The sequence below is a fragment of the Neoarius graeffei genome, chromosome 28, assembly GCF_027579695.1.
Source record: "Neoarius graeffei isolate fNeoGra1 chromosome 28, fNeoGra1.pri, whole genome shotgun sequence".
NCBI classification, from domain to species: Eukaryota; Metazoa; Chordata; class Actinopteri; order Siluriformes; family Ariidae; genus Neoarius; species Neoarius graeffei.
Genome location: NC_083596.1, coordinates 23,930,062 through 23,949,430, shown reverse-complemented (window position 1 = coordinate 23,949,430; position 19,369 = coordinate 23,930,062). Strand labels below are relative to the sequence as shown.

Genomic DNA, 19,369 nt, shown 5'->3' with positions numbered 1-19,369 from the left:
AGAACCAAAAGCCCAAACTTGGCCGGGGCTCAGGGCCTCTATAGCGCCCCCTAAGTCGTTGTGATTTTGGTCTCCCGCATTAAGGTGCCTGGTTGCCATGTAGTTTGTAGTAGTGGCATGCCATTTGGTACGCATATGTATCTCACTAAGCCGGACAAAAATGTCATGCCAATGCATTAGCCACACCCAACAGGAAGTGAGGTAATTTCACTTTTGTGCGAAATGCATGGCCACGAAGACGGCGCAACTCCTCCTAGACCGTTCATAGGAATGTCACCAAAATTGATACACTTCATCTACAGACATGGCTGACAAAAGTTACTAAATACGTTTCACGTAGCATAAACCGTTCAGAAGTTACAGGTCAATCAATTTTCGATGCAAAATTTTACCTGCTTAAAAATTCATTACAAATCTTCTAATTGCTCAAAACTGCTCATACTTCACACGCAAATCACTCATTGGGCTTCTGACATGTTACCCAATTTCTGTGATATTTCGCCACTGGGGGCGCTATTTTTGGGCAAAAAATCCATCCTTTCCTCAAATTTGGTCAAACTTCACGGCCACCCTCTTACTACCTCCCATGTCATGTATACCACATTTTGGGAATTTTCGTCCATGGGGGGCGCTGTTTTTGGCCGACGCAATTGCTCCAAAACGGGTTTTTGGTAAATAATTCCATAATGCTTTTCCTTCACACCACTACCTTGTGATAGTGCGTTGCTGTTGTAGACACTTATTTTTCCAACTCATAATCGCTCATGTACAGCATAGCGCCACCTTCTGACATGGGAAAAACCAAAAAATTTATTCTTCAAAAATCTATATCTCGTCTTCTATTTACTCAATTGTCATCAGACTTCATACGCAAACTCTTCATAGCTCACCTGACATGCACGCCAAATTTTGTGCTCTTTCGCCCCTGGGGGTGCTGGTTATGGCGGAAATGATATTGCAGCTTCTGATTTGTCAAACTTGGCAAGCAAACTCTTTACAAGACCCTTATTGGGGCGCTTGCCATGGTCGACAACGCACGAAATTTGGCTCCTTTTTCTTAGACTGCCACCGCTACTGAGAACCAGAAGCCCAGATCCAAGCGGGCCTCAGGGCCTCTATAGCGCCCCCTAACTCGTTGTGATTTTGGCCTCCCGCATTAAGGTGCCTGGTTGCCATGTAGTTTGTAGTAGTGGCATGCCATTTGGTACGCATATGTATCTCACTAAGCCGGACAAAAATGTAATGCCAATGCATTAGCCACGCCCAACAGGAAGTGAGGTAATTTCACTTTTGTGCGAAATGCATGGCCACGAAGACGGCGCAACTCCTCCTAGACCGTTCGTAGGAATGTCACCAAAATTGATACACTTCATCTACATACATGGCTGACAAAAGTTACTAAATACGTTTCACGTCGCATAAACCTTTCAGAAGTTATACGTCAATCAATTTTCAATGCAAAATTTTACATGCTTAAAAATTCATAACAAATCTTCTAATTGCTCAAAACTGCTCATACTTCACACGCAAATCCCTCATTGGGCTTCTGACATGTTACCCAATTTCTGTGATATTTCGCCACTGGGGGCGCTATTTTTGGGCAAAAAATCCAATCTTTCCTCAAATTTGGTCAAACTTCACGGAAACCCTCTTACTGCCTCCCATGCCATGTATACCACATTTTGGGAATTTTCGTCCATGGGGGGCGCTGTTTTTGGCCGACGCAATTGCTCCAAAACGGGTTTTTGGAAAATAATTCCATAATGCTTTTCCTTCACTCCACTACCTTGTGATAGTGCGTTGCTGTTGTAGACACTTATTTCTCCAACTCATAATCGCTCATGTACAGCATAGCGCCACCTACTGACATGGGAAAAACCAAAAAATTTATTCTTCAAAAATCTATATCTCATCTTCTATTTACTCAATTGTCATCAAACTTCATACGCAAACTCTTCATAGCTCACCTGAAATATACACCAAATTTTGTGCACTTTTGCCACTGGGGGTGCTGGTTATGGCAAAAATGATATTGCAGCTTCTGATTTGTCAAACTTGGCAAGCAAACTCTTTACTGTATTTCGCGGGGACGCATGCCCCCGCCCCCCTTGGCCGCTGGCGCGAGGGCCCGTCGAGGCCGCTTGCGGCTTTAATTTCTAATTAACCTTACGTGGGCCGGTCAGAATGAACCAAAGGGCCGGATGCGGCCCGCGGGCCGTAAAATGCCCAGGTCTGATTTATAGTATCCTGAGTAAGTGCCTGATCAGGGTCGCAGTAGTCTAAATGAGGCTGCTGGGTTGCTTATATTTTGTGAATTAGAATCGACTGAATTCATTCGAAAATATTGCGGGCAGGTACAAACAAAAAAGTTGCACACACGTCAGCATTCGAGACCAATTATAAACTCAAGCGATGGAGCGAAGGTTGAGAAATTATCAGAGCCAGAATTCACACACTGTACTAACACCACTTTGAATTGCTTGTTGTGTTTGACCAAAAAGATAAACCCTGTCTTTTTTATTGACCTTTGCAAAACAAAAGTTATCAACCTGTGTGTGTGTGTGTGTGTGTAATGTATTTGCTGTACTTCATCGTGGTACAGGGCACCTCGATGCTTTATCTTTCCCATTTCTTGTCTTGAGTTCCACTGCCTGCTGCACTACACACATTGCCCAAGGCATGATCAGTTAATGTTTTTTTTTTTTGGTTTGCTTGTTTTGTTTTCACTAGCCAGATTAAATAATAATAATGGATGACAAATGATTTTTTCAGAATGATGTGCACGCAGATATTTAGAAATACTGATGAAACTAAGCAAAGCAAGATTCACCTCAAGAGAAAATATGAACACTAACCATAATCAAACTAGGGATGGCGAAAACTAAAACAAATCTTGACCGACCACCGAGCCTCATTAGCCGGTTAAAGTCGGTTAATCTATGAGTTTAACAGGGATGCAAATGGTGCGCCTTTTGGCGGATGCCGCCTTTTTCACAGCTGAATCATGCAGATCCGATTTTTTTTGGGGGGGGGCGTTGGAGTGTCGGAATAATTTCAACGGCATTTGCTCATTTAGTAATTTTAATACAGAATTTACTCTGATGAAATTATTCAGACACTCCAGCGCCCCCCCCTAAAAAAAAAAAAAAAATCGGATCTGCACGATTCAGCCGTGAAAAAGTCGGCATCTGCGCCTTTAGTTTGTGTGGAGAGATATGATCTGCAATAACATGCATTGTTGGCTACAGACCGAAACATACTTTCAGAATGCACTGGCCAAGGCAGGACTAAACTCGATGTGCCTTCTAATAATAATTAAAAAAACCAGAATAGTAATTTGTAAGCTAAAAAGCCTGTGTCTACACTTTTCTCTCGCTGAGTGGCAGCTGTTTTCAACTGGGGCAGGAGGGCAGGACATGACTGAATGGGTGTTTCTGATTTGTCAGCTGTCTTCAACTGGGGCGGGAGGGCGGGACATGCCTGAATGGGTGTTTCTGATTTGTCAGCTGTCATCCTTACACCACATGGCATGCCCCAAGCGTTTACAACACAGAATTCCAGGTTCTCTGCTCCAAAATCGGCAGCTTCAAAACGATTGATTTTTTTTTTTTTAACTGACAACCAAAAAAAAATTAACCGGTTGACGTTGATTCGGTCAAACGGTCATCGGTTAACATCCCTAAATCAAACTGTCTTTAATGTGTGATGCAAGGATAGAACCCCACATCTCATACCTGAAAAGTTGGTCGAAAGACTTGCTGAGTTTTTGTCAAGAGCAAAAATATTTTGCGCTAGAAACTTTATTGGAAGAGGATGATGATCATAAACTTATTCATTTTCCTTAGTCCGTATTAATACCCTTTGGTAGCTGATCATTTCAGTTTCACATTGGAACCATTTGCCTGGAACTGTTTATTTGTAGCATTTTTATTGAGTTGTTTACTTATGTAATTTTTGTTTTTTTTTAATTATTCATTTGTTTAATTTTTAATCCACCTTCTTGCCATAAAATAGACTCAGATGCTGAGATGGCAATAAACACAACTGCCTACCATTTACCTTGTGGGCTAACTATTGGATTTATGATTTGTCCACCCCTGCAATATGTGAAAATCAGTCCAGTGTATAGCAGCCAATATTCTAAGATGCAGTGCTCATACAATGCAAAACAATGCGTTTCAGTATTGTGCAAACAGTTTAAACTTAGCTTTCCCTGCATGCTCTGTGCTCTTCAGGACACTCAGGAGTTCCTGCGCTGTCTGATGGATCAGCTACATGAGGAACTGAAGGAGCCTTTCATTGACTGCAGCAACTCCATCACCGATAATGAGTCTGAGAGCAGCCACGACAACCAAACCCATGTTGACGGAGACCGTAGTCCCTCTGAGGACGATTTCCTGTCATGTGACTCAGCTTCAGGGAGCGAGAGAGGCGATGGAGATAGAGCAGGAGGTGAGACGGAGCTTCTTATTCAGGATGAGTGCACAGGAGCGAGGGAGAGCAGTGGGATCTCTGAGAAAGAGAAGCTGAAGGAGAGACGGAGGGAGGACCGGGGAGAGGAGAGAACGCCGGAGATGGATGAGGACGCCGATGTGGACACGGCAGTGCAGGAGGAGCAGCACGAAAGAGTCGGAGGGCAGATGGGGACTGGCAGAGCTCAGGGAAGTACAGGTACACACAAAAACTGATTATGTATAGTACTGTGTAAAAAAAAAAAAAAAAAAAAAAAAAATTGGGCACGATATTTAAATATGTACACTCATAGAACTCACTTTTATTGAAATTGTCTTTAGATTCCACTTCATGTTCTTGACTGATTGATTATTAATCCCAGAGGGAAATTCACACACAGGCATAATAACTTTGATAATGATGGGCTATGAGTTACTTCATTGTAATAATTTAATAATACATGAATTATGAATCATATAACAGCTTTATAATATTTTAGTCGCTACATTTGGATTTATTGTGCAATCCTCTGAACACTGGGTTCATTATCCACAATCATTTAAAAGTTGGTTCAGTTTTTAGTTTAGTTTTTTGTTTGTTTATTGTTTAGGTGTAGTTTCCTCTTCATATTTTCTCTTTCTCAGAACCAGACAATGAGGTGTCCATGCATCGCTCGTCCTCTCGCCCCTGTAGCCCCACTCACGGCGTGCAGGAATTTCATTCAAAACTGTCCAGCAGCCCACCCAGGTCCAGCCCTCTCCGAGCCAGCCCCGCCTATGCCTTCAAGAAAGGTCTGACAAATATGATTGCGTTTTGTAACGTACTGTTGCAGTAATCAAATCTTTACCTACACCTAATTATCTAATTTATCTCTCGTATGTATCTGAAGATAATTACAGCATTTTTACCAACAGCAAAACTGTTTACTAAAAAACTAATTTATAATGGAACCTTGAGTGCAGTTGTTGGGGTGGTCAGCAACTTTTTTTTTTCCATTCTTTTCTCAGAACTTGTGCCAATTCTTGTCTGTAGTAATAGTTGTCGATACAGAGGCAGTGGATAAAGAGTATGTTACAAAAGCTTAATGTGCTTTTATGTCTTTTGTTTGGTCTTGGTATGCTTTTCCAAGACTTTTAAAAGAAATGAAATGAAAATGCACACTGCATTATTCACAACCACCTATTTCATCTACAGCTCAGATGCTCCTGGGCACCAAGAAGAAGAAACAGTCCCGGTTCCGTAGCATTATTTCCGACGTCTTTGATGGGTCCATTCTGAGCCTGGTCCAGTGTTTGACGTGTGACCGGGTGAGAGAGCTCATGTTGTCCACTAGAGGGTAGTACGTGTATAAGAGAATGTCGTGATGCACTAGAGCAGTGTTTCCCAACCTTTCTTGAGCCATGGCACATATTTTTCATTCGAAAAATCCCACGGCACACCAAACAAAAATGTCACAAAAAGTGTGTGTATATATATATATATAATGAAATATGATCATCTAGTCTCAATTTACTCACAGTTTACTTACTCAGTGTGAAACCTGGGCCTGTTTAGTTGAACACAAAGCTGATATACTCGCAGGAATTGAAGAAAGACACACACGAAGATCTTCCTCAACAGCTCTGAGTCTCTCCTTTTTTAGTTTTTATTGCAGTCATGCTTGAAAAGCCCAGTTCGCATAGATAGGTTGTGGAAAAATCACCTTTTTTGCTTTCTTCTGACCTCTACTCATACTAGGGCCTTCATCTGGGTCAGAATTTTCTCCAGGATCCAGTTTGGATTGTGTACCTTTTCAAATATTTATCCATCACTATCACCCCAAAGCATTACTAATTCTATTGTTTGAATGGCAACAGGTAGATACACAGGTTAATTAGCTACCTGCTGCCATCTAGTAGAAGAGTAATTGTTCTGCCTGTCACTATACGAACGAAGACAAACTATTTGCAGTAAATAAATAATTTTCGGAACAATTAAGTGAAATTGGATAATTTCCCACGGTACACCTGATGATCTCTCACGGCACACTAATGTGCCGTGGCACAGTGGTTGGGGATCACTGCACTAGAGCAGCATTTCTCAACCTTTTTTCAGTCATGGCACCCTTCAGAAGTATGCAAATTCTCAAGGCACCCCCATATAAAATATACGCAGTCACGCTGATCATACGCTGACCCCGGCAGTGACGTTGTGACATGGGAAAGGGGGCCGTGAGACAAATTTTGATGATGCATGAGGCGGCGATGACCTGCATTAGTGTAACTATCGTTTTTTGGAATTTTAATTCATTTTATTTATTTCAATGTTAGAATATAATTTTTTTGACGGCACCCCGGTTGAGAAAGTCTGCACTAGAGCTTCAGTCCTCCAAGCCCTCGATTTGTAAAATATGTTTAATTACAATGCGTGTTTTAATTATTATAATACAGTAAACTCTATGAATGTGTTAATGATTTTTATGCTTATGAAAGCATTACCAGTGCTTTTATTTTTTACTTCTCTAGGTGTCAACAACAGTTGAGACCTTTCAGGATTTGTCTCTGCCAATTCCGGGTAAAGAAGACCTGGCTAAACTCCACTCCTCCATCCACCAGAGCACTCCAGCCAAGATGGGCGTGTGCACGGACACCTACGCTGCCCAAGGCTGGCTCTCCTACATTATGGAGTCAATACGCAGGTATGAAAACCAGATAGAGAATATTCACGTTTCTGTGTATCTGTCTGATTGCTTTTATTTAGCAGATGCTTGTATACGAAGCAAATTACAAGACACCTGTGTCCACAATGGCAGTTATTTTTTGCCTTGTGCTATTCAGGTACCTGTACACTGTAGTGAGTATTCCTACCTAGTTAGCCACTCCAAGCGGTTATGGTTTTCTTGCAGCTCCCTACTAGTGGCTAAATAGCTGCCTACACAGTATATACAAATCTGCCCATTTATACACAAATTAGATGTCTTCCTGCCACAAATGAGAGAGCTTTCCTCCTACAGTCCAAAGACCTATGGATTAGGTCAACTGGCTACTCTAAACTGTCCATGAGTATGAATGACTGACTGACTGACTGACTGACTGTCTCTCTGTGTTAGCCCCTCAATAGACAGGTGACCTGTCCAGGGTTTTTTTTTTTTAATTGGCTTGAGATCTGGGGACTGTGAAGGCCATAACATGTAAATTACATAATTTTTATACTCCTTAAATTATTCAGTGAGTCCTCGTTTCCTGTGGATGGGGCGGGGTGATCTAGAAAAGACCACTCCTTTCAGAATAGTTATGTTTCATTATAGATTAAACGTGATCAGCCAGAAGAGCTGAATTTTTAATGATTCTTTCCATGCCAGCAAAATTCCCTCACAGTATAACGCAGCCTTTTTTTTTTTTTTTTTTTAAATCTGTCACGTGTGTGTGTGTTCAGGTTTGTAGTGTCCTGTATCCCCAGCTGGTTTTGGGGTCCCATGGTGACACTGGAGGACTGCCTTGCTGCCTTCTTTGCTGCAGATGAACTGAAAGGTGAAACACAAAATACACTATGATTTTATGATTTTAATCTCCACTTTACTCTTGAAGCTCATCCTCTGTGACAACAAAAATTTGTAATTTTTTTAAATGGTTATTTTCTGTCTTAGGAGATAACATGTATAGCTGTGAACGATGTAAAAAGTAAGCACTTCCTTAAATGTTATAAGATCATATTGCTGCACTATTGCTCTAAATACATGATTTAAAAAACTGCTATGATGTTATGCCAGTTTGATCATGTGACCAAATATGAGTTTTGCTCACTACAGATTGAGAAATGGTGTGAAATATTGTAAAGTCCTCCAGCTCCCAGAGGTGAGCATCTGCATTCATGCTTTTTAAGTTAGTGCACCTTGAGCAAGTGTAAAACCTTTTTGTGTGTCTCTGTAACTGTATATATTTCTCCCTCATACGCTGTACACAGATTTTGTGCATTCACTTGAAGCGTTTCCGACACGAGGTGATGTACTCCTTTAAGATCAGCAGCCATGTGTCTTTCCCGCTGGAGGGTTTGGACCTGCAGCCTTTCTTGGCCAAAGACAGCCCTTCTCAGATTACTACTTATGATCTCCTTTCTGTCATCTGCCACCATGGCACAGCCGGAAGTGAGTCAGCACTTGCTAACTAACACTGACACATTTCTGGCATCATTTGAAGGCCTCCAACCCGAAACACAATACATATGATTATATTAAAATGTTTGAACTGTGCTTATCAATTCCAGTGCTCGTTTGTTGGCCGATGCTGTATTTTGTTTTGGGGGGTTTCTCCTTTCAGCCCCTCTTCAGGAGGTGAAATGTAGGTTTTGGCTTTAGTAGAGCTTAATTTAGGTTCCTGAACATTTGTAGCTCATCTCTGTGTTGTTTTGTATATATTTTTTTTTTTGTAAATTCCAATCTGTCCTTCTGATTCTTACTGACGAGTAGGTGCATCTTGTGGTTTAGACTCTGTATTTTTGCTCTCGAAGTCCTTTTGAAACTGAGTATTGTGATGCACACCTTCACCCTGTAGAGGTTGTTGGTGACGTGACTGACTGTTGTTGTTCACAGCTCTCACAATGTTTCTCTCATCAGCTGCGGTTGGTTTCCTTGGCCAGCCTATCCAGTGTCTGGTTGTTAGTACACCAGTGATTTCTTTCTTTTTTAAGACATTCCAAATTGTTATATTGGCTATGCCCAATGCTTGTAATCTCTTTTCTGAGCTTTAAAATGGCTTGCTTTTCTCCCATAGACAGCTCTCTGGTCTTTCTGTTGATTTATCCTTTATAACTAACAAATGTGGTCTTCACAGGCAAAACCAAGGGATCAAGCCAAGAGTACACATTCACAGCTACTAACTGTTTGAACTGTATAAACAGTCAGTCTAACAGGGCATGTCTGGGCAACAAGAAACGCCTGTCAGTTACATGGGTTTATTTATTATTTTTTTTGGATGACTTGAAAAGCATTCAGACAACAGGTGCCAGGTTCTAACTTAACACGCCTGGATATAAATATCAGGAAATTAAAGCTGAAATTTGATGTGTCCTCTCATTCAGCTTTTTATTTCAAACACTGATGTCTTTAGTGTGTAGCAAAAAGAATTGACCTTGCTGTTCCAATATTTTTGGAGGGGATCGTATGCTCGAAGTCTTAGTTTAGTAGTCTTAGAAATTGTCTTAATACTCCAGCAATGTAGTCTCTGTCTACTGTATCCATAGCCATTCCATACACTCAGTATGTTTACTTTTACTGAGTCCTGTTGACACAAACTGACTTATAGCCTACAGGAACTCTAAGGGCAGTTGTTTGAGCAGCTAGTAAGGTAAAGCTCATTTTTCTGGAATGTTTACTTTATTTCAGTGGTTTCAGTCGAGCCCTGCTCTGCAGATTTGGAGGAGGGGAGAAATCATGTCTAGCCATCTCCATGGTGTTTCATTCTTGCTGCTCCCAAGAGTGGGGGGTGGGGGGAAGGAGTGTTCACCTCACACTTTGGAAACCACTGCATTAGTTCAGGGTATCTTATTTTATGTTTTAGATGATGGAGTAACCAGGTTTTCTGTTCTTTTGTCAGTACAGAGGATTAAAATGATTGCGCTAATCACACATGCAGTTGATAGCGGTTAGGCTGAAAATCTCTGATGTTCCTTGAAGGTACGAATGAAAAGAATAAAGTATAAAGAATGTGATGTTTGTTTGTTTTGGTAATATATATTGTGGTTTGGCCTTTTCTTAGGTGGCCACTACATAGCATATTGTCAGAATGTTATCAATGGCCAGTGGTACGAGTTTGATGATCAGTATGTAACGGAGGTCCATGAGACGGTTGTGCAGAATGCAGAGGCCTACGTCCTCTTTTACAGGTGAGACATTTTCAGCTTACATTAAATGGCCATCCTAGCTTTTTTTTTTCTGTTGACTAATTAGACCTGTTTGTGGGATGGAAAGCTTCAACCCCATGGTCATACAGTTATTTTAAGCTTAAAGTGCCATTCCACCATTGGATGTATTCTTTGGCATAAAATACAGTATATTTTATGACAACATGACTAGACAGAGAAATCTTTTAGCTTCAAAATGATATATCAAACATAATTTTTTGACAACGACAAGTATATTAATTTTGCGACCAAAGTCACCTACCCTTTTAATTTCCGCGCGGTAGTGAAACGTGATGTCATCGGCAGGTTCCCCTTCTTGTGTACCACGTGTCGGTCTATTTTTAGACCAGGAAACCCCTAGCCTGGGAAATCCCATGCTGCTTTGCACAATCGTTCCGATCTGAAAAGACAGCATGGAAACTATGTTCTAAAGGCTCGCCTGAGTTATGGCCCTTTTCCACTACCCTTTTTTAGCTCACTTCAGCTCACTTCAGCCCGACACGGCTCGCGTTTCGACTACCAAAAACCAGCACGACTCAGCTCGTTTCAGCCCTGCTTAGCCCCTAAAACTCGCACCGTTTTGGAGTGGGGCTGAAGCGAGCCAAAGCGAGCCGAGTGAGGCTAGGGGCGTGAGGAGACACTCCCCTGTGCACTGATTGGTGAGGAGGAGTGTCCTCACATGCCCACACACGCCCCGCGAGCGCGCTGGGATCTGTAAACACCGCAAACCCGGAAGAATAATAATTACGAATTACGAGAATTTCTGAAGCCTTATGCGCCTCGCCTCATCTATACGCTCTTGCCAGTATCTGTCCGCGTTGTCGGTGACAACAAGCCACAGCACCAAGACCAGCAACACTAACGACTCCATGTCCTCCATGTTTATTGTTTACTATCTGGGTCGTGAGACTACCGCTTAAAAGCTCACTGATGTCACTGTTTGCGCTGCTTAACGACATCACCTGACGTCCACCCACTTTCGCTAACTCCACCCAAAGTGTCCACCCACTTCCAGCCAGCACGGTTCAGCGCGGTTGTAGTCAAAATGCAACTCCAACAGCCCCGCTCAGCCCGACTCAGCACGGCACGGCTCAGCCCGACTCAGCCGCGTTTGTAGTGGAAAAGCGGCATTAGGGAGCTAATCAAAGATTGGGGAGGGGTGGAAAGACGGTGACGCGTATTACTCGACAAACGGAAGCTTGTAGTTTATTTGGGACTGTTTACGGATCACATTTAACATGGCGGCAGAGGGTCCAGCTTCTCTCATATTTGTCTTGCACAAACGGCAGTAATCATTCGGTGCCATTGTTTTCCTATTTTTGTTTTGCCTTCTCTTTCTCTTTCCTTCTCTTCTTCGCCTCTTCGTCGCTCTAACTACGTCACCGGGTACAACTGCCATGATTGGCCATGGGCTACGTATACGCCAAATGATAGACATTCGCAACGTCCAATAAACGGCCGTTGACAATCGTAAACCACACCTCCCCTGCGAGAAATTCAATAGGCGGATTCCAGACCACATTTCACTTGTGATATGATCTGGTGTTAACCAGACTAGGAAACCCCCAAAGTGAGAGAGTCATTTCTCCTCGTATATGGGGGCCAAAAAAATTGCGAAAAATTGAGTTAATCTTTCAGTTAGCTAGATTTATTGGTATTATTTTTATCGCGTTCTATCCGCCATTGCTGATAATATGTGCCACGTCACACGTCACGTGGTACACAAGAAGGGGAACCTGCCGATGACATCACGCGTGGAAATTAAAAGGGTAGCTGACTTTGGTCGCAAAATTAATATACTTGTAGTTGTCAAAAAATTATGTTTGATATATCATTTTGAAGCTAAAAGATTTCTCTATCTAGTGATACCATTTATATATGTTGTCAAAATATATTGTATTTTATGCCAAAGAATACATCCAATGGTGGAATGGCACTTTAAGACTGTTTACAGACGAAGAGGTGATGATCCCCCGCCGCTGCCCCTTTATCTAGCTACTTAGTTAGTTAGTTAGTTATAAACATTAAGCATTACTGTAGGCTTGGCATTGGAACAAGACCAAGGGAATTGTTGCATTTTGCTCATGTCTTTTTTTTTTTTTTTCCTTTTCCAAGGAAGAGCAGTGAGGAATCAGTAAGAGAACGGCAGAAAGTCATAGCTCTGGCTAATCTGAAGGAGCCCAGTCTTTTACAGTTCTACATTTCCAGAGAATGGCTCAACAAGTTCAACACATTTACCGAACCTGGACCCATCACTAATCATACCTTCTTGTGTCACCATGGAGGTATACAAATATACATAAACACATCTCCTCTCTGATGCATATCAGACATGTTTTTAATTGAACTAGAAAATGGCAAGAATATGATGATGATAACTTTTCATTTGCTTGCAAAACAAGTTTAATTATTCAGGTGTTGGAATAGTCCAGGGGTGTGACATCAAAAGTTAATGCAGACTAGAGCCGAGGCAAACTACTGAGAATACAAGTATTTCTAGGGGATGCATGTAAATACCATGTGTAAACAGCTAGTCGTCTTGGCTGTCCACTTGTGATCGAATCATCTGAGACAGATGTTAATATCTTAGTAAGTCTAACAGGGTCCATGTCTGTGTTGTTGGAAAAACGCTTACTTAAATTGCCATGTTTTTCAGGAATCCCTCCTACCAAATATCACTATGTGGATGATCTGGTGGTGATTCTGCCTCAGAATGTGTGGGAATACCTTTACAACAGGTGAGTAGGGCGGTCAGTTCTTTTTTTTTAAAGATTTTTTTGGGGCTTTTTTCACCTTTATTGGATAGGACAGTGTAGAGACAGGAAATGAGCGGGAGAGAGAGACGGGGAGGGATCGGGAAATGACCTCAGGTCGGAATCGAACCCGGGTCCCCGGATTTATGGTATGGCGCCTTATCCACCTGAGTCACGACGCCCCCAGGGCGGTCAGTTCTGAGTACAGTAGCAGTCAAGCGTTTGGACACACCTACTCATTCATAGGTTTTTCTGTATTTTGACTATTTTCTAAACTGTAGAACAATACTGAAGAAATCAAAACTATGAAATAACATGAAACACATATATGGAATTATGTTGGAAACAAAAGTCTTAAAACAAAATAGGTCTTATATTTTAGATTCTTCAAAGTAGCCAGAGTTCACCGTGATGACGCTTTGCACACTGTTGGCATTATCTTAACCAGCTTCATGAGGGAGTCACCTGGAATGCTTTTCAATTAACTGGTGTGCCTCGTCAAAAGTTAATGAGTGGAAATATGTTTTGCCTTCGTAATGCATTTGAGATCAAACAGTAAGTAATAAAAATACAGTAAATAGTCCTACTATATTCCACAACTGTAGTTATCCATATTACGTCAAGAACCGCTCAGCTAAGTAAAGAGAAATGACAGTCCATCATTACTTAAAGACATGAAGTGTCTCTTAATTAATAAAAATAAAGAAAAACCATTGAATTAGAAGGTGTGTCCAAACTTTCGACTGGTACCATATGTTAAGGAACACTTGTACATTTGTTTTTTTTTTTGTTACCATTCACTTCATCTGTAGAAGTCTGTCTGGCATTTCCCAAATTGCTGCGTTTTTGTTTTGGTTTTTTTTGTTCGTGGAGAAAGACGCATGTTGGCCGTAAGTTTGTCTTGCAACCTGAAAAAAACCGTAAGCGCCCGTAGAGTTTGTGTGACATGACAAAGAACCTCTGCGGCCGGTCTGCAGCCAGTCTACAGCTCGAAAATCAGCACGTCACACGCGCGCCCTCCGTGCATTTCTTGCGTTTTTTTGCACGTAGACCGGCCGTAGGAGCACGTACGGCCGGTTGTGACCGAGGCTTTAGACGCATCCTTGAGAATGGAATGAAAAACCCATTTACACCAAACTCGTAGTATAATGCGATCTCTGGACAGGGTTTTTTTTTTAATTCTGCATTTATTTATTTATACATGTATACAGACATGGACAAATTTGTTGGTAGCCTTACAGCTCGTTGAAACAATGCTTTACTCCTCCTGAAAAGTAATGAAATTAAAAGCAATTTTCTCATGTATACTTGCATGCATTTGGTATATTGTGAAGATGAAGCAAAAAAAAAAGTGTGAAAAACAATTTGTTTCTTTTCCAAAGATATTCTAATATAGCCTGGGCAGATTTGTTGGTACTCCTAGAAAAGACTATAAATAATTGGATTATAGTGATATTTCAAACTAATTCTTTGACCTTAATTAGTATCACGGGTGTCTTCCGTATTGTAATTGGTCATTCGGTCTATTTAAATGGAGAAAAGTCGCCACTCTGCCGTTTGGTATAACTGTGTGCAGCACATTGAACATGGACCAGAGAAAGCAAAGGCGAGAGTTGTTTGAGGAGATCAGAAAGAAAATTATAGACAAGCATGTTAAAGGCAAAGACTACGTATAAGACTAGCTCCAAGCAGCTTGACGTTCCTGTGACTACAGTTGCAAATATTAAGAAATCAGCTACATGTTCTGTGGAACTGTATTATTAAGAAATGGCTGCATGTTCTGTGGACCTGTAGCCAGCCTTCCTGGATATGACCGCAGGAGGAAAATTGACCACAGATTGAACAGGAGGATAGTGCTAATGGTAGAAAAAGAGCCAAGGACAACTTCCAAAGAGATAAAAGTTGACCTCCAAGGTCAAGGTTCAGCAATGCCTGTTTGTACCATCCATCGTTTTTTGAGTGACCGTGAGCTCAGTGGAAGAAGACCTAGGAGGACTTTGTTGTTGAAAGAAAAACTTAAAGCCAGACTGAAATTTGCTGAAATGCATCTTGACGAGCCACAATGCTTCTGGGAGCATGTCCTTTGGACAGATGAGACAAAACTCAAGCTTATTGGCAAGTCACGTCAGCTCTATGTCTATAGAAGAAAAGAACACCATACCTACTGTGAAACACGGACGAGGCTTGGTTATGATTTGGGGCCGCTTTGCTGCATCTGGCACGGGGTGCCTTGAATCTGTGCAAGGCACAATGTAATCTCAAGCAGTGGCGGGTCCTGAAAATTTTCTCGGGAGGGGTAAATTATCCAATAATGTCATAAGGTCAGTGTTTCTTAACTGGTGGGTCGCGACCCAAAAGTGGGTCGCGGAGGGGTCCTGGGTGGGTCGCGGAGCTGTGGTGTAAAAAAAAAAAATGCTAATTCATTGATTCACGAAAAAAAAGTGCAACTTTTTTCTGCGACAATTTGCAACTCTTATTTTGATAGACGATTCCAGCTCCGTGTCATCTGTTGCCATAGACGCAGAATGTTTATGCGACATAACGTGCGTGCTAGTCATTTGAGTGGTGAACAACATGTTGAAACGACGGTACGACCCCGAATATTTGAAATATGGATTTAGTTGTGTTGAGGACAAAATGGTACAGAAACCCATCTGTGTGGTATGTGGTGAGACACTTGCACATGAGAGCATGAAGCCGTCGTTTTGCCTATGTTTATTGATCAGACATACAGCATATAATGGCCATGCAGATGCAAACACAGGTATTATTATAATAATAATAATAGTTATTATTACATATTATGGTTATATTTTGAGAATTACATTAAATTGACTTGAACGCTAAAAAAAATTGGGTCGCGACCTAATGACCATGGAAAATTGTGGGTCCCAAGACTGTTCCAGTTAAGAACCACTGCATAAGGTGACTCATTCAACAGGTACATTATCGGTAGCCAGACATTATTGACTTTTTTTTTTTTTCTCTCTGCATATTACAGTTCCATGCCACTTCTGTCCACTAGATGGCAGCACATTACAGAAATCTTTTCCCTGTAGCTACCTAAGGGCCTCTGCGTGCTCTTGCGACAAGGCTTTCGCAGATAGCTTTTCGCAGACAGTTGTAATTTATCGTTGAGCAGGGAGTAATAGGCGTGCGCGATGTTATTTACCGCCACAACACAAGGGGGCGCGAAGTCGCGAAATCGCTAGGAGTAGTTGGTGGGTGTGGTTAGTGGAGCGTTTATCCTCCGGTTACTTATAATGACTAGAGCTGGAGTCGTATAGATGTACGTACTTCCTCACTTCCTCGATCAACCGCTCTTCGTGCTGCTCCATCTTCACTCGTGTTTTTAAAAATGGCGGTCGTGAAAACAAACCAAACCGGGAAAGTAGGGAAGCGGAAGTGCGTGTACAGCGGATGTAGAGTGGACCAATCAGCGCCCTCTTGTCTGCGACGCTGTCTGCGAGGCTTCTGCGGTGGTCAATTTTTGGGAGGTGCGCGCAGAGCGTCTGCGAAGGTGGGGGGGCTACGCAGACGGCGTCGCAGATAGCAATACGCTAGTTTGAGGAGCAAAGCAGCTTGATAAATGGCGCAAACCGCAACGTCACAGGCAATCGGAGAGATGAGCATGGCAAACAACGTTTCGATATGATGTATTATTACTAATTATATTTTATAATAATGATTAAAAACTAATTACAATATATTTAATAATAATTATTTTAAAAAAAAATTTTTCGCTATTTTTTTGTCATCGTCCCTCCAACTTTCTGAGGCCCCCCTAGTGCCCCCTGGCGGCCCCCCACTTTGAAAACCACTGACCTAAGCTATAGGCTGTGGTGTAAAGTTGCAAACAACATTCACAATCGAAGAATAGTTTGGCTCCACAATGGCCAATTCCAATTACGCCCTATTCACTATTCACATTATTTCAATATTGTATGATGTGAATGATATCTTTATAAAAGATATGTCCAACGACTAAATAAGAAAGGGAACCATATTTTTTAAAAAATAATACACATTTATTTGCCAGTCTTGAAAGTACTGTTCTACAGAATGTTCTGTAAATAGATTTTGTACTTCGAACTCCATGACCAGCAAGAATTTTACAGACTGTGCAACTTAAGGACAAACAGGAAAGTGCACTTACTGTAACAAAACATTGTAAGTAGTTGGCTAACATAGCAATAGCAGTTGAATAAATAGATGAGTGGATCTTTAGATCTTGCAATTACTGGTATTTACCAAGGATATTACCAAAGTGCTAACGCTCAGAGCAAAGTGTGGCAAATATAAAAATGCACATTGAAAACATCAAAAGTGAACTGATTCTGTGACTGTGTGTGTGTGTGTCACGAAGTCAACCAAACCCAGAAAAACACCACGGTGACTGGAGCCCTCAATTTCGTCTTTGCCTCGTAGAGCTAACGCGAACACTCCACAAAATTTCACGCATTGGATGAGCCGGTTTAATATGTGCCTGTTCTTGCTCACCTCATCGTTGTGGCGGTGAACTGCTAGCCTGTAGCCCTCATCCGGTTGTGTAGCGATGTTCACTCTCCCAAAAGCTGAAAATTTCAGGCAGCTGCCCATGTGAATCTTTGATGACTCGTTTTTATTTTCTCCGACAAATGATGCATGTCCGAAACTCCAGTGACCGTCCAAGCAGTGTTGTCCGTGGAGCACCTCCAGGGTGGAAAAGAAAGCAGGGGGAGCAGAAAACCGCTGAGGCGTCCTCGCAGCCAGCTCGCCAGGATTTGCGCTGGGACCATGTTGAAGTAAAACCTCGAGTATATGATTCCCCCGCTTTGTCGAAATTTGTTTAATGTTTAGATTTGGTCGAGGGGGGCCCAGCTTGTTTTGTTGCCAATTTAGCTCGATTTGATCGCTGACTAAATGGAACTTCTTTTAAGGACCGCACTGAATTGCTTTCCACATCCATCTCACCTCAGAAACTGAGCGGATCGAACGCAACTTTGCCGCGCTTCGCAGTGACGTAAGCACGGTAGGGCAAGTCCCCCCCGGAACCCATAGAGATTGCATTGAAGTGTCCGTTAGGAGAAAAAAAAAATATTAACATGGGACTCTATCAGTGAACTCTTGGGCGATTTTCAACGTGACTGAAATCGCCCCAAAAGGGGCGGTACTCTAGAAGCAAGACCACCCTGATTGGACAATGATACCCAGAGACAGATTAAAATGACCTAGAGCAGCACAGGTGAAAGTTTGTTTAAAAAAAAAAAAATTATTTTTTTTTTTTTCGTTTTGGCAGTGCGTTGCCCAATCGCCCTTATGCACCACCTGCCCTTGATCTCAAGACTAAGTTGCAGGTCATGGGCCCTCCAACAGGATAAAGACCCAAAACACACAGCTAAAAGCACCCAAGAATGACGGAACAAAACGTTGGACTATTCTGAAGTGGCTTTCTATAAGCCCTGATCTGAATCCTATCAAACATCTTTGGAAGGAGCTGAAACATGCAGTGTGGTGTAGGTTGAATTGGGATTAATTAAATTATAAATTATGTAATAATTGATAATTAAATTAATCAATTTATAAATAAAGATCAGTCTCATAAAATCTTAAATTATTAATCTTAATACTCACCGTGAATGGTTACATTCAAGATTAATGGTAGCTCTGTATTAGATGGGAAACCCAGTTGTGTACAAAAGCTAAATTCTGAAGGAAAAAGGAGTTCTAAATAGTTGACCTTGTGAATAAACAACAGGAACAAGTAAAATGCAATTCAATTTTATTAGCTTTTATTTGTCTACTACTCACTAATAATAATAAACTCAAAATACATTCAATGTCAGCAAAGGTAATAACAAGACAAAACAATGGAACAATTACACCTGGACTATAAATTTGAGGGAAAGAGAGAGAGAAAGAGAGAAGGAAAAAAAAAAAGAAAAGAATCCCTTGTGTGTGCGTGTGTGTGAGGCTAGGGCAAGCCGATGCGTGTGTGTGTGTGTGTGACCTAGCTTGTCGTTAGCTAAAACAAAGGAATGTTAGCTAAAACAAAGGAATGTTAGCTAAATAGAACAAAGGATTAGCTCTGTGGCTAATGTGTGCTTTGTGTAGGTATCTGTGGGCAGATGCTAATGCTAGCCACTCTGGCAATGCTTAAACAAAATGGCGGTCAGTGCCTAGGTGTCGTATCACAGGTAACTCAATGAGGAAGGTATCAAAATGGCGTCGGAAAAATGGCGCCTGCAGGCCTAGTCGAGAACACAAGCCTACCAGCTAGCAATAAGTTGCTAAGGAGAATCTGACCA

General features: G+C 41.6%; 1 protein-coding gene across 5 annotated transcripts in view; it reads left to right on the top strand.

Annotated features, from left to right (window-relative positions):
* The window catches only part of usp20 (ubiquitin specific peptidase 20), a 101,679-nt gene that overhangs the window by 28,883 nt on the left and 53,427 nt on the right, over positions 1–19,369 (top strand). For all 5 annotated transcript variants that reach the window (XR_009651898.1, XR_009651899.1, XR_009651897.1 and 2 more), the window contains exons 10-20: positions 4,236–4,671; positions 5,097–5,243; positions 5,647–5,759; positions 6,957–7,129; positions 7,867–7,961; positions 8,078–8,111; positions 8,240–8,285; positions 8,395–8,575; positions 10,185–10,311; positions 12,445–12,614; positions 12,986–13,067. Coding sequence is in view for 2 of the 5 variants with exons in the window: in XM_060913103.1 (XP_060769086.1) it covers positions 4,236–4,671; positions 5,097–5,243; positions 5,647–5,759; positions 6,957–7,129; positions 7,867–7,961; positions 8,078–8,111; positions 8,240–8,285; positions 8,395–8,575; positions 10,185–10,311; positions 12,445–12,614; positions 12,986–13,067 (1,604 nt within the window). In the remaining 3 variants the exon portion in view is untranslated. The remainder of the gene's footprint in view (positions 1–4,235; positions 4,672–5,096; positions 5,244–5,646; positions 5,760–6,956; positions 7,130–7,866; positions 7,962–8,077; positions 8,112–8,239; positions 8,286–8,394; positions 8,576–10,184; positions 10,312–12,444; positions 12,615–12,985; positions 13,068–19,369) is intronic.